Source organism: Vespa mandarinia, chromosome 3 (assembly GCF_050613455.1).
Source record: "Vespa mandarinia isolate Hongniang chromosome 3, ASM5061345v1, whole genome shotgun sequence".
Taxonomy (NCBI): Eukaryota; Metazoa; Arthropoda; class Insecta; order Hymenoptera; family Vespidae; genus Vespa; species Vespa mandarinia.
Genome location: NC_140812.1, coordinates 2,287,218 through 2,303,266, shown reverse-complemented (window position 1 = coordinate 2,303,266; position 16,049 = coordinate 2,287,218). Strand labels below are relative to the sequence as shown.

At 32.7% G+C, this 16,049-nt stretch overlaps 1 protein-coding gene and 1 long non-coding RNA gene across 8 annotated transcripts in view; one reads left to right on the top strand and one right to left on the bottom strand.

Annotated features, from left to right (window-relative positions):
* The first annotated feature begins 42 nt into the window (after positions 1-42).
* LOC118446904 (uncharacterized) lies at positions 43-2,673 on the top strand. Of its 3 annotated transcripts, XR_014981992.1 has the most exons (3): positions 43-185; positions 1,078-1,148; positions 1,665-2,672. It is a non-coding gene; the product is annotated as an uncharacterized LOC118446904 (long non-coding RNA). The 3 variants fall into 3 exon arrangements; XR_014981994.1 differs by lacking the exon at positions 1,078-1,148 and having other exon boundaries at positions 1,665-2,673; XR_014981993.1 differs by lacking the exon at positions 43-185 and having other exon boundaries at positions 203-1,491; positions 1,665-2,673.
* The window catches only part of LOC118446899 (uncharacterized), a 42,316-nt gene continuing 28,466 nt past the window's right edge, over positions 2,200-16,049 (bottom strand). For 4 of the 5 annotated variants that reach the window (XM_085656069.1, XM_085656068.1, XM_085656070.1 and 1 more), the window contains 3 exons: positions 8,492-8,758; positions 7,283-7,564; positions 2,200-6,153 (listed from right to left, as the gene is read on the bottom strand). In XM_085656069.1, the coding sequence (XP_085512195.1) occupies positions 6,031-6,153; positions 7,283-7,564; positions 8,492-8,695 (609 nt within the window). In that variant the 5' untranslated portion in view covers positions 8,696-8,758 and the 3' untranslated portion in view covers positions 2,200-6,030. The remainder of the gene's footprint in view (positions 6,154-7,282; positions 7,565-8,491; positions 8,759-16,049) is intronic. The other variant, XM_035878084.2, reaches the window with a different exon arrangement.

Sequence of the window (16,049 nt, the reverse complement as noted above, 5' to 3'; positions counted from 1 at the left end):
GTACAAAAAGAAGAAGAAGAAGAAGAAGATCACGAGTATGTACTGCCACGGCACTGACGTAGCATCGTACAACACGGTGTGACGACCGTAGCATAATGCGATACCGAGCTAACTGGGCTCAAACACAGAGAGCGAACGAAGAAGAAGGGACGGTACGGAAACCGATGGACACACAAGTGGCAGTAGTAGGTAGTCGAGTAGAAGGAGGAAGAGAACGTGCGTGTGTGTGTGTGTGTGTGTCTGTGTGTGTATGAATGAAAGAGAAAGAGAAAAAGAGAAAGAAAGAGACAGACAGACAGACAGACAGAGAAACAGACAGAGAGAGAGAGGAGAGGAGAGATAGAGATGGTTCTATGGTGGGAAACAGAAACCGCTGTGCAAAGAGACGTAGAGTGGTGGTACTAAAAAGAGAGAGAGAGAGAGAGAGAGAGAGAGAGAGAGAGTGGGAGATATTGTACATTGGTGGTAGGGAGCAGCAAGTACGAACGATGAGTGTTTAATAAGCGATAACGTGCCGCTTCTTCTTAGGTATAGAAAATCGATATGTCTGATCATTGATTTCAAATTGCATTAGGATCCTTAATCGATGCACGTTACGACAAGTAGCACGTTTCATTTGTTCTTACGAAAATTAGCGCTTTGTATTTAGTAATTAAAAAAAAGCAAAACATGATCTGCTTGTTATAATGATTCTAATGGGCCGAACACGTTACTTTTTGAGAACAAAATCGAAAGGTGCTTTTTTTCGTGATAAATTGAAATGTACTAGTTTTCATGAGATAAATGAAACGTGCTACTTTCCGCAACGTACGTTGTAATACGTTCGCTGTCAAGCTTGTTTCAATTGATTTGAAAAACTTAGTTTAAATAACAATTACGGGATTGTATTTATATCGTTTAAATGAAATATATTTCTTTATTGTTGGTATTACCAATAATCGTAATCACATTATTACGAGTGTAAACACGTAATCCTAGGATATAAACAAATTATGATCAAAATAAAACACATTCTGCATCGATGATGAACGAATTTATTAATATGGACGTGATGTAACGATTAACACGTATTCGTAGAATCGTAGCGTGAAAGGAGAGGTTGAAGAAGCAAGAAGGATGACGAGGGTATACGGCCAAGAGACATTTCGGTAAGAATAAAAGAGAAAGGAAATCATTGGAAGGGATAACAAAAAGTCACGTCGATCGGAGAAGGAAGGGGAGAACGGGACAGCGGTAAAATGCAGGTAAGAGGCAGGTCGTGACACCGGTTAGTCGGAGAGACTAGAAACGCAACGAGTGATTTCAAAAAGCTCAAAGTCGAAGGAGAAGGCGAGACGATGGGAAAGTGCGTGACAATACTATACTTAACATATCTACTCCTTCGACCCACGATCGAATAACTGTGTACACTTCGTGAAGAATGAAATTGAATTTATATTTCCGGATTTCTCTTGGGTATCACGAAAATAAAATGGAGAAGGCGTTAGAACCGTATGTTAATATTTGCATACTTTATATTTGTCATGAAGAAGTAAAAAAGGAAGAAGAATATTTCTCTTTTTCTCTTTCATATTCTTTTTCAAAAGATTTGCAAAACATTTGCCAAAGGTTTGTTGATTTATCGGACACATGATATGTTATTTCTTATTCGCTCGTATTTTCAGCATAAGTGTTCGTGGAAGATAGAACGTCCGAGAGCGGAGAGAAATGAAGAAAGAAAAATGTAGGAAAAAAAACCAAAGAAAAAGAAAAGAAAATACAGAAAGCGAAGAAGGGAAAGATGAAAATTCTGCCTATATTAATGCTGATGAGAAAGCTCGAAGAAGAGAATAAGAAGAACAAATAGAGGATAAAAAAGATGAAGCAATTGGTTTAAGAAGATGGAAAAGAGCGAATCAAGTGGCAGGAGTAAGGAAGTAAAGACAAGTGCGACAAGTGTTCGACGCACGCGCGACTTACGAGCGGAGACACGCTGATCGATCCCTAAAGAGACCTCGAGTGTGATGTCATCGGCAAGCCGGATCTGTTCCAGGCTTAAGCGATGTGTCAACTTGCTGATTGAACGTTATTTGTCGATGAATAAAGCAAAAAAAAGAAAAAAAGAAAAAAAAAAAAAAAAAAAAAAGAAGAAAAAAAAAAGAAAAAGAAGAAAGTGTCTCAAGGACAATAAGAATTAACGCGAACGTCTCCGGAACTATTGGAAGGATCATCACTGAGAAGAGAGAAATGAATATATGTATCTGAAACAAGTAAACATATTTTATAAAGTGTTACATTATTTAAGTTTCTATTTCTTCGACGTAAATAATGAAATAAATGAATAAAAGGATTTTGATTAATAAACCATTTGTAATTATGTTTTTTGCACGCTTCTTGTTGCATATTTACTTCGTCTAACACATCGAAAATATAGTCACATATACGCCAAGTGAATAATAATTGAGTTTGCCGTAGTGTTCTTACGGGTTGCCTATTCGCAAAAGAGAATCAAAATTTTCAATATTTTTTCTCGCCTTGCCTTGTACGGTATTCTTTTCAAATTAATCGTTATTAGGTTTCTTTACGAGCTTGTCTCATTTCGAACTTAAAAACGACTTAAGATCATGAATATTCGATTATACAAAAGGAATGGATCATGCTGCTTAGGCCATGTTTATTGGTGCTGTGTTTTTGTACAAGTACATCAAGTTTTATAGTCATACTCTATAACGATGATTTCTTTATAATTCTTATTTTTTTTTTTGTCCTCTACACACTGTAGATTACACAGAATATATATCGTTAGACGTACATACGTGAGCACAAAATACTTTACACATATAAGTATAGCACTCCGAATCGTCCACTTGATCGATATTTGTAATATACTTGCCGTCTAGTAGATTCGCGAGTGTTATTTTTGAAAAATAAGATGAAGAAAAATGTTTATAATAGCGTAACTCGTATCGAGAATATTCGAAGAAAGGTCAAAACCTACTTTACTTCCTCGATTTTCATTTATACAATAAAAGGTTTCTCTTCTTTTAAATCACGAAAGTCTCCGTCCGTCGATTTCTATTACAATTCTTCTTAGGCACGACCACCGGTATTCTCTATGTTTTATATCAAAATCTTATTACATATATGTGCGTATCTATGTAGGTATGAATTTTGTTGAAATTTTATGGACTTAATAGAAGATCTTTATCTATCTTTAAGTTTTCCATCAAACTTTATATATAATGTATTTTTACGCACGCAGATTCGTACGTAATTGTATAAACGCATATGTGCGCCTGCACACACACACTCACACACTGGTTTTATAATAAACGATCTAAATGTTAGAATAGACTGATTTGAAATTTATGCAAAAAAAATTCAATTTAACTTTTAGTTTTAAGATGGTAGTCATTTCAAAAGTTGAAACATATATAAAAAGTTTCTAATAATTGAAATTAAGTTAAAATAAATAAAAAATTTGCAGAAATATTTATTTTAACTAGTATTATAAGCCATTAAGGTGAACTACATCGGTCGTGCCTATTCTGTTCCATGCTGATTTTATCATGCATACATCAACACACACACACATACATAAGCTAAAAAGATATTTCGAACGAAATAGAGTGCAAGATAAAGTTGTACAAGATGGTCGTGTTCTTTCCAATAATTATAAGTAGGAAAGTTATAATATCGATTATACAAAAAATTTGTTTTTGGCAATAGAGGGTTACATATATATATATATGTATATATATGTATATCCCTTATTTCCTTCGGCGCGAGGTACAAACGAACAATCTTTTTGTGAAAAGACGAATATAAGTTAATAGGCCAGCATTAGACGCACACTCTTAATTCATCGAGCTCAAAACGAAGCTTTACAATCCATAGACGCGGGATCGCACAATCTTTTTTTATTTTTACGTTCATTCATTTGATTTATTTAATGTCCATTTTATCAAGTACTCGTGTTTTGTTCTTTAGCAGTAAATATTTCAAGAGCTAGTGTGAAAACACTATTTACGCATGTGTATACACACAACGTTAATACGTACATCTAAAGATTACAAATAAATTTGAGCTTTAATGTCGTATCTGGCATATCTTTATTCGAAAGTGTATATATAAGTGTATATATATATAGATTATTTTATAGATTCATACATCTATATATTTTGATGACACATTTCATAACGTAATGAATGCATTAGATTCAACCGATTAATCCGCGAGCTCGTCTTTTAAAGCTTCGTCTTGGTAAATGCATTCAATGTGTACGGCCCTCTCTGAAATAGGCAGGTACTGTATTATGTTTCATTTGAATTCATCGATCCTCAATCGATTCGATAGGAATCAGATAATCGAACTATATGCTTCTCTCGACGATCCTCTTTCTTCGCCACTACAGTTCGTCAATTATATCATATCATTAGTTAAATTCTTTTCACCTTAGAAGAACTAAAGGTAAAGTTCTTTTTGTATTAAACGTTACAATCTTACGACATATTTAGCTAAAGGCAGATTGAATTTCTCATAGCGAAGACCATGAACGATCAGATTTAATTATTGGTTCAAAAGTAGATTCAATTAAAATTTATATGACATAACAAATAATAAAATATAAAAGTATAATAAGACAAAGAAAAACGTATTTTTCTCAAGAACTTCATTCAAGAATTAACGTTCGAACGAAAACGAATGGTGGAAGTTTAAATGCGATCGTTCTCGGTCAAATTTTTCGTGCGCACACTTTAATTTAACAACGTGTTTGTTACGACTGAACGTAACTCATGTAACGAATCGCGGAACATGCATCCCATCGAACAGATGCTCGATGATCCAGATCTTTCATTACTATATTACTAAATTACTTTCATGTGTTTCGAGTCGCGATGTTCCATCGGATGTTACATTCTCGGAAATCGCAGGATTTATTTATTTATTTATTTATTTATTTATTTTTTTTTTTTGTTGTATTTATTTTCTAGTCGGTAAATATCTCTATCTACTTCTTTGTAATTTTTTCTCTTGCTCTTCTAATATATCGCACAGAAAACTAGAACGTCCGTTCATGAATCTTAACTTTAGTTCAAAAAGATATATTTCTATGTCGTCGAAAGAACGTAGGCCCATTTATTTATAGATTCTCATAAAATTGTTTCGAGTACTATAAAAAACCAGTCGGTGTGATATCCTAAAGAAAAAGAAATTGGTAGACTTGATTATAGGCTACACGAGATATTTAACAGAGACACAAACTCACAATCAAAATGGGAACTCACGAACGAATGAATTCTATGTAGCAACTCGTGATTAGATTTTATTAAAATTAACTTTGAGTTATTAGATTTCAGTTACGTTCACATGAAATATACACAAATTGCACGTTGCCGCGTTCTTCGTCTTTATCCTAAAGGATAATGTATGAATCAGACCACGAGCAAAAAATTGACAAGTGTTATTCTTCGTCTACGGATCACCAGACTCGCATAAAAGTTGTCGGTGAAAAATCGCAAATGTACGTAAGTACACAGGCAATTGTTATTATGGCAAATCTTTTTGCTTGATCGAGAAAGATAGATAGACAGATGGATAGACAGATGGATAGATAGATAGATAGACAGATAGATAAAGAGAGAGCGAGAGCGAGAGCGAGAGCGAGAGCGAGAGCGAGAGAGAGAGAGAAAGAGAGAGAGAAATCGAAAATTGCAGATTTCGCGGGCGTACAGAAGATAAATCCAAAGATTCGATATTTCTCTATTAATTTGACTCTACCTCCGGATTAACGGATAAATCTCTCCCCGTAGTCGGACTTTTCGTCGAGTGCACTTCCTACTCTTTCTCTTTTTCTTACCCGTCTCAATGTCCTTGTCCCTCTTAACAATTAATCTTAAATATCTTCATGCTCTTTCCATGAATCAGTCCATTTCAAGAAACTATTTATACTTTCTTTCTTTCGTTCTTTTTTGTGGGCAAACACGAATATATTCGGCTTCGATAAAGCAAAAATGGTTTGTTTTGTCAGTTTGCGAAAATTTGTTCTTCTTATAGGAGAACACAGGACGTGCCGTGGATCATAGAGGTAAGAAACATTGGCGTGCCGGCGCCCAATCCACCGTCGGTTTTCCCGTGCTCATCCTTATCATATTCGCAGTCGAAGTAATGACTCTGAAAGATAAGTTGCTCGTTAGATTAGCCATTAATCATGATCGTGTCATTTCATCAGCTTTTCCTTCTTATTTAATTATATTCGATCTATTTATTCGTTTAAAGACATTTACATGGTGAAAACATCTTGGAAAGAAAGAAATTAAAAAAAGAACTTCAATTAAAAAGTAAACAATATCGTGAAATTTTCGAAAGGAAATTTAATGAACTTATCGACAACTTTAATACTTTATTTTTGCTAGTTTTAATTTAGTTCGAATTAAAAGTAGCGATTGAAGAACGATTGACCATTTCTCGTCGAATTGTTGGTTAAACAAAGATGAAAGGAAGAAAGAGTCTTTGAAATTCTTGTTCAAAGCGAACTCTCGAACAAATTTTCCTCGACGCAAGGCCAGTTAAACCAACGAGAATCATTTGAGTTTGTCCACTTACATATTGTCTCGTGAGATTCGTCTGCAACGAGACACGACGAAGGATTAAAAGATCAATTGAAAGTTTTTAATTTGTCTCTTTTAACAAACTTTCAAATAAGATATTACGGTCTTACTGGTTCAAAACGGACGTACTATGTTTAGTAACTCGAATATTTCGAAAATTAAAATTGAAAATTTTTCAGTGATTACATAATCATCGGTTTAATTAGAATTTCAGACAATAGATTTTGATATATATCACGAAGTCAGACTTGTGATTTTTCAAGTATAATATTTCTTAAATATCATTTAAAAATCTGTAAAGTTATATATAAAGAATTAGTTTATTAATTAATTGCTATTTTCCGCCCTTTTGCAATATTTGAAATGAAAAATCCTTTAAATCCATCGTTTTCTAACTTTAATCACCAATTAGATAAAAATGGTACGGAGAAAAAGTCTGTGATTTTGATTAGTTGATCTTTTACATTTAAAAGCTAGACACTTTTCTCCTTATATTATTGATTGCTTTGTCTTTTATAATACAATATAAAAATTTTTCTTTATAAAACCCCGACATAAAAGGATTAGAATAATTTTTTGTTTTGTAATAAGGACGAACGATCTTTTCAAAATGAACGAAAAAGAAAATTTTGTTTCTATTTAAGTTGCGCTATTTAAAAGCAAGAAATGTATTACATTGTAAAATTTCATACCTGACAATCGAAACATCTGCAATGATCGCTCATTTTACAAGTAATTCCCCATTGTTTGGCAACCGCTCTATAAAATTCTTTGCTCGATTTATGAAGAATTTCTGTCCCTTTGACAGGCTGTCTCCCTCCTCCACCTCCTGGACCGCAACCACTACCGCCACCTCCTTCACCGCTAACAGCAGGTTTGTACCTCTTCAAAGCTTGTCCTTGTTTTTTTGTATACTCTTCTACCTCGTCCATTTCCTCTTCTCCCTCATTATCAGCCGATTGCCTCATTCTCGTCTGCAATTATAAAAATGAACATTGGAATGTTTACGATCATACTTCTTCGAAAATTTTCTTGGTAATCTTAATTACTATGCGTCAAGGTATATTACAATATAGATGAAAATGTATATTACAATATAGATTTTCATAAAATAAGCGTTTGTTAATGTTAATGATAATATTTTCTTTCGTCAAATTGAATTTTATACTAATACCTACACATTATGAAATATCACGATGATATTGGTTTCTGTTAAATTATTATACATGTAATATTATGTTATTTATCCTGTACCTTTGCTTGATCAATAGTTTCAAAGTATCGAAAAATAATAATCGTTAATAATTGATATCGACGTTTGAATGAAATTAATCGTGACACAACGAAGAATTGTTATTCTATCAAAATGATATAAATATTTATATGTATAAAAAGTAATAAAAATTTGTATTAAAGAATTGTATTAAAATACTAATACGAAATTTAAATTCTTTCTTTCCTATTTTAAAACTTATCGAACTTAAGTTCCAATTATTATCTTAACCATGGACGGAGAAAGTATTTGATTACCAATAGAAAAGTTGGCACGAAAGAAACGTGGCGCAAGTAATGTCATATAACTAATATTTGCAATGCGATGAAATATATGCGGCGGTACACCGCATGCACAATATTGTAACACATGCGTTTTGGTCCGAGTAAAGCATGATTAATTAGTTCCGCGTATACGAATGATCGAGTGAACAAAACAAATAATATCGTAATTTTATATAAAAAATTATATCGTGGCATTTTAATGCCACTATACAAGGAAACCCAAAGACTTTATGTAATATTAGATACATAGAAACACAGGGGAAGTTAGAATAATTTTATCGTTTCGATGCTAAGGATGAAACGGAAAAAGGCGGATATAATAAAGTTGGAAAAAAATACAAGACCTCTTCGAGAACGTGCTGATAAGAAGGCGGAGGCGAACTCGGCACCGTTGATTCGTTTCTCAAGACAAAACTGTTGCCGTTCGTTCCGAGTGTATCCGATGTCGACAAGAGTGGTGAATTAATCAAACGCTGTTGGCTAGAATCTTCCGATTCTGTGCTGTTACTGCGGCTACCCTTACTGCCGCCGTTTCGCGACTTCGACATCTTCGAGAAACGAAGCTTAAATGGCGCCAGCTTGATCGATTTTCTTGTACCACTTCTTTAGTGCTGTAATATAAACGAAAATTCTGATAGTGTTTCTTTCGTTCCTTCTCATAAATTGTATTCGTCACTTTTTATTAATCAAATGTTCATTTTGTTTCAAATTATGTAAAAAAGTAATATTATAACTTCAAAATATTGTAAATTCTAAATAATCCGCTATCCGTCGGAATGAGAAAGTGTATAATACGCACGGTATCCATATGCATACCATCTAATGCCATGTATATCACTTAATCATCTGCGAGGACACACTAATATTTAGTCACGCAGATAGTTAGCTGATGATGTTAATTGAGAAACGGCGGAACGATACGATTAACCGATATCACGAAATATTTTTCAAATATTTTCTGTGATTCATTAAATATGACTATTTCATATTTGTGCCTATTTTTTGTCATTTGAATTGAAAAGCCAAAACTGCGACCGACGAACTATACGAATTTTTCTACATCTTAACTTTAAAACAGTGGTCATGAAATATTTTTGATTATAAGACAAATTCGCGAAACATAAAAAACCACTAAGGTCATAAAACTGACAATAATCTTTTATAAGAAATGTTCTATTTATGTTTCTTTTTCCTTCTATTTTTTCATATTTTCCTCTTTGAAGGTTTGGAATGTGTAATCTAACGATTTACAGGAAGAGTTACACCGACGCCTTTTTACTACCTATGTATTTACCAAACGATCCCTATCCTATCGCTATTGATACTCTCTATACTTCTACGAATCTCGGCCTATTCATGCGCTCACCTAACACCATTGGAAACATAAACAGTTCGCAAAGACCTCCAATATCTTTGTTTATGAAATACATCCTGCTAAATATTTCGGATCTTGCGTCAGCTGAAGCTCATTTCGTTTAATGACATAATAGATTCCTGATTCAATTTTAAACCAATCAGAATTATTTACCGAGCAAAAATGTTAACATTTTTATCTGATAGAAAGTCATTGATCAGTTATTAAGTCTGTATTCTGTAAAACTAATGATTAATCTGTGTTTCGTATCCTGTGAGAAAATCTTTAAAGGTTGATTCTCATATTTTAGTTCAATCACATTGTCAGTTAAGTCATCGTCCTATCGTCGTTTCGTCTCTTTACTCACAGTTCAGTTCCAATCATTTATATTCGCTCATTCATTATCAATGCACTATCAGACAGATAGTACCATAGATTCTAATCTATGGACTTCGAGAATGTTAAAAGGTGGTAACGTACAGAGGGGGGGATGAAAAATTCCCTTTCTTCATAGATAAAAAATTGCGAGTAAAGAAAGGTCAATCCGTAAATTTCAGTTCAGTCATACAGATTGTTCGGTCACATTGATTTTAACATTAATTTAAGTGTACACGTTCACATATTTTCGTTCAGATCCGTCATATTTTCTGTACGACCGAGATCGTCGTTAATGGTTTTCTTTTTCGAAATGACTGACAGAATTCTGATAAACTGCAGTCTTTTGGTACGGCATCTATGGAACGGCACAGAGATAAAGAGGTTTTTTTTTTTATCGTTCCGCCTATTCCTCGTCTTTTGAACTTTAAAGTGACATATTTTAAGCGTTCTGTTTCCTCCATTTATTGACGGAACATCTCTTTTTCGTACCATTACCAACGTCACGTACGCAAATATTATTTTTCATCTTATAAAAGTGTCATTTAATAATCAGGTATCAATTTTAATTTTAATAAGTTTTTGCCGTGATCAATAAAATAAAATTTCATTTTTTATGAAATTTTAAACATATCATAAAATGAAGAACATTTTCGTCATATTTGAATTTTTTACTATCGATAAGATAGTAAAAAATCAAAATAGCCGAATGTGTCGCAAACTAAGAAAAAAATTTATGATGATAGAGTTAATGCTATAGATCGTAATAAATGGATAACTTCTTCGCCGTGGGCCGTATAACTCCATCATCAATCAATCTGTTTCCCAATTACTTAACCATGTTCATCACTTTTCGTTCGAGGCGTGTGCGACTTCAGCGACAGGTATGAACAAAATATGAACTACAAGAGCAACAGGGCAAACGCTATACCCATTATGCGCCTATCGTATCGACGTATAAGCTTGCGTAGATTATACCACATTCAAAACATTCAAGATTCTTGATGAACAAAAATTGATGAACAAGGTCTCATTTTAAAATGGAGATTTAAACAAGCAGTCAGAATTTTCGAATTTTTGATAAAAACCTTTGTCACAAAATCCTGTTTTTCCGAGAATAGTTCATATACAAAAAAGATTTTTTGGAAACAGTATCCTCTATGCTGTAAATGATGCAATTTACAGAAATTAATTCTGTAGGTTTAGAGAGGTGAATTTTGATGCCAAAGATACAATTTACAAGAAACATTGAGGTTAACGAATCATAACAATACTTTATTAAAATAACAGCTAAAGTATCGCTTTTAAATGAAAGATAATATTTGCGTACGTGAAATTGATAACGGTACGAAACTGATATGTCTGAAGATCCTACTCCACGGATTTCGAGAGTGTTAAAGGTTAGAATAGACGGAGAATTCTCACTTTTAGAAAATCTTCTTTGTCTACAGACAAAAGATTGCAGATTATCAGAATTCCATCAGTTATTTAATAAAAGTATCGTTGACAACAATATGATGGATCGATGACTGAAATGAGATTGAACGGAATTATGCGTGAACGTGCACATTGAAATTACATTCAAGAATGTTAAAATAAGTGTTACCAAATAATCGGAACGGAAACGTAACAAAGATTTTTAATCGAGTTCAAATCTGTATTTTGAAATCAGTAAATTTCCAATAAATTGAGAACAATCTGTGAGTAATCTCTCATAACTTTTACCGAACATGGTTCACTTATCATCGAGATAAAAGCCCATTCATGAATTATTACATAAGTATGCGTAAAAAAAGTAAGCGATTTGAAATTTTTATCTTTAATATTCTGTTCTCTAATTCCTTTGATTCGCAGAGCCTTTTTACCTACCAAATCACCTTTTATTTTATCTTATCAATCTATATAATTTATGTTCCTTAAAGTCACGATAAAGACTTAATGGTCTAATTAAAAACTAACTACCTAAAATAACGCCATAGGATTTAACAGCTATAATTAAAATAATTCTTCCATACAACAATTTTATTTAGATCAATTTTAATGCGATTTTTAAGCTTGCCGGCTTTTGTAGATTTCAACAATATCAAATCTAATATTTATGCTTACTCTCATTTCGTCATCTATCGAAGGGAGATGTAACAAATCATAAAAAGAGTAAAAATTATGATTTGTAATTGATACAATAATGATATTCCTCATAGAAATGTTTGACACAAAGATATTCGCCACGCCGCGCATATCGCATGAAAGTCAACATTCCATAAATGCAACATTTTCCATAAAAGCTCGTTCATTACTAAAGTAATAGAAATCTTGTATAATTGTGACAGAAGATCTGTTGTTTATGATATGAATTTGAAATCGTAGTATTTGGAAGCAAAAGACCTGGTGAACCTATATGAATTCAAAACAAGTAAATGGGTGGATTTGAAAATTCAAGAATGTGCATAGAACCGTATCTCGCAAGAAAGCAATATTTAGAACGCGACGTTTCAAGACTTGCGAAAGAATCTTTTGTTCCATGTGTAAGATCTAACATCTCAACTATTGGAATTGATAAAATTTATAATGTAGACGAGCTTGAAATACAATTTAAAAATAGAACATTGAAAAAATCAGTAGAAAGAGTGAATACAGTAGAAAGAGCTATTCAATCGATATCCCGTCTACGACACAAAGTTACACTATAATGTTTATCATTTTAACAAGCGAACGTCTTCCTTTATCAGTATATATAGTTTTGAAGAAGTCTGGAGGAATATTTGATCCAAGGTTGCAAGAAACTTTATTCTGTCCAAGAAATACTTATATTGAAGGTTAAAAATCAGGGAAACTTATGTCAGAACATTTCAAAACTTGGTTCAATCAACAAAAGCAAGTATATCTGTAAAAAAAACGCAAAAGCTTCTCACTATTCTATTCAATGAAGTTAAATCGATTGATTTCAGAAAACAAAGAAGTGACATTTTCAATCGTTCCAAAGAAGACGACGGACATGATTCAATCTTTAGGTGTATTTGGTTTTCGAATATGGAAAAGTTTCGAATGTGAAAAAATTGGAAATATAATTAGGAAAATTTATTCCCAAAATAATAAATTTCAATCGAAAAATAATAATTTCTTTAAAAAGTATTTATTTATAGAAAAACGTATTACCTGATTCTATATGCAAGAGATCTGAATTAAAGATATTATCAATTATTATATACAACGCATAAACCAAATACACGTGAAATATAGAATTTGTCAAAACAATTGCAATGAATGACTGTAAGAGAGACGCTTACTTAGCTTTTCCTAGTTTACTACAAAGTTTCATCTTATCTACGTTGTAAACGGCATTACGCATTTATATTAAAGTTCTCGTCGAACGTAACTTTATAGCTACTCGTAGTACGTCACTTTTATAATTTCGTGGAATACTTTTAACAAGTTTGCGAAAGTCTAGTATTCTCAGGAACGCCAATTAAAAATCACTGCTATAAAAAGTTACATATTACTTGTAATCTCTTTACTGCCGGTTCTTCGCTGCTTTTATCCAGGTACTAGATAAAAAAATCAATACATTTTAATTTGTCAAAATTTTTTTACCTTTCATTAAAGTTTATACATAAAGTTATTACAAAGCAAAGCCTTATTTAATTGTTCGCCCTAAAATTTTTTCTGTAACAAGCAATCTAATATTTATAATAATATAAAGTTTAATATCCATAATATTTGTAAAAACGCGTTGCTTACACTTTGAGTGCAACCTGTTATCATATTAATAATTTTCATAGCACATTTTTGATACATTAGAATTGAAAAAAAAAATGTTAATTTAATTATTTCGTTGCTCAGATTATACTTGCTATATCATTTGCGTCGATTATTAGATATTATATAATACATAATTTTTCATGTCCTGTTCTTCTTAATTATTTATTAATTAAATAATAGCTCCAATGACTCATATATAGATTGACGATGTAATTCGCGGACACGATGTCGTAGGTTATTGGTGGCTCCCTTTCGTGTCTCCAAAAGATTTAACGATGAATTGTTATCAAATATTTGTGTATATTTTAAAGCATAATGAATTCTTTTTTGTAATTTTTAAATTAAATTGCAACAAAATACATAATTTTAAAATTATTTACGGATGCCACATGTACCTATACAGTTGTGACAAGATACATCTATATTACGCGAGTTATACGTGCTAGTATATAGATGATTTATTGGAAACTCAAATAAAAATATTCTTTTGTAATTGTTATACATTATTTGCTTGTATTGATAAAATCAATACATAGGCGTTTAATAATTCCTGAATTGCTGGACAATAGCTGAATATTTCTCTCGATCTAGGTTTTTGAGCGTTCAATAACCCATAGATCGTTTACCCCATACCTATGTTTTATCTTTATATAGAGAAGAAAGTAAAATAATAATTATTATAAAAATTGATAGCAAAGTCGATTTGATATTATGGAATCGGATATGAGAGATTTCCCGGTTGCGAATCGGAGTTGATCTATATAGAAAAGGTGAGTGGTAGAACCGTGTCCTGGAAGTGCATCGAATGAATATACCAACTACATCTGTCGTTGACCTACTAACCGACTTTCGAGATATTGTTGTTGCTCTCGTCGAGAAGGATCGACTAAGCTGCACTTGCGACCATCGACTTTTGAGCCATCGATTTCAAAAGCTTAAGCTCGGTCGAAAGTGCTTCCGACCACGTGGAGACATTCTCAGATTTTCCAAGAGTTTCTTTTCTCTCTCATTCTAAACTCAGTTAAACCGCAGATGAGATTATAACAATCTGAATCCGAATTAAATTCGAAAGCCCCTTTTATTGCGTTTTTATGCAATTCCGAATCGATGAAAGGAGAATAAAACGTTTATCTTAAATATTGGATTTAATTTTCTTTCATGTAAACGACCCATGGTCGTCTCTCTATCTATCATCTATCTATCATCTATCAATCTATCTATCTCTCTTCAACCTACCTCCCATCCTTCCTCTATCTTTTTCACAGAATGATTGTTCTATTGACTGTTTTCGATAGTTCGCTTTTATTCGCGCAATATCGATTAATACAAAACCAGTGAATCCATGATACACGAATAAGAATTTACAAAACTACTTTCTCTATCAATGATTCTACCATATCTTAAATGGATCAGGTAAATATTTGTAACCATTTAAATAATATACTGGAAAAAACAATTAACAATGAGATTTCAATGAAGTTCAGATTGATAATCAAGAAACGTTTGTTCGTGCTGCCCACGTGATTTTACGTGGTACGTAAAAATTCGATTCTGTTGTCATCTTCCTTAAAGTAGAACAGAATTATAGTTTCTTGCCTTTTCAGTAAGGCTATAAACGTTATTGTTAGCTTAAACGAGGGTTCCAAAGAGAATAAAGAAAGTTATTCGAACAAAGGAAAAGATGGGTATGAACGTAAAAGTACGTAGACTAAAAGTACGTAGGATCAAAAGTTGAGACAAGCTTCTTCCTTGAGGACAATGAAACTTCTTCGAAACTAAGAAACATTTATAGTTTAGATAAGCTTGAAAACGAGTAAGATGGCATCGTTGAATTGATAATCGAAGGCGTTATCGTCCAGTAATAAAAGTTAAAGAAAGAGCTCGCAATCAGCGAACTCTTATAATTTTACGAAGATAATTAGAGAGCTTCTTCGAATTGTGGTTGAGGCGATTTCTTCTAAGTAGATAACATCGGTGTCGCAATCAGATGCTCAGATGGGATATCACTTTATAGAGAAACTCCGAGATTGATTTAAAGCGCGATGGGAGTAATTTGCTTTAAGTAAAGTACATCCCTCTCTGTAATCAGAAATTCTTCGCATGGATCAATCAATTTACAGAGAGAAAGTGAAGGAGAGAGAGAGAAATTTATAAGGAAAGGATTCTTCGTTATTTGCGATTCAAAAACGTAATTAATCTATCTGTATTGTCAAATTTCTTCAAATTTAGGAAAATCAAAGAAACAACATCGCTGAAAGAACGAGAAAGATTAACATAGCTGTATTCTTTCTTTGGAGAAAGAAAAAACGAAAAGATTTCGTCTTGAATTTTCGAAGCGAATACGTAAGAGAGGAAGGAAGGAAGGAAGGAAGGAAGGAAGGAAGGATTGCTGGGGTGAATCCATGTGCCTGCAA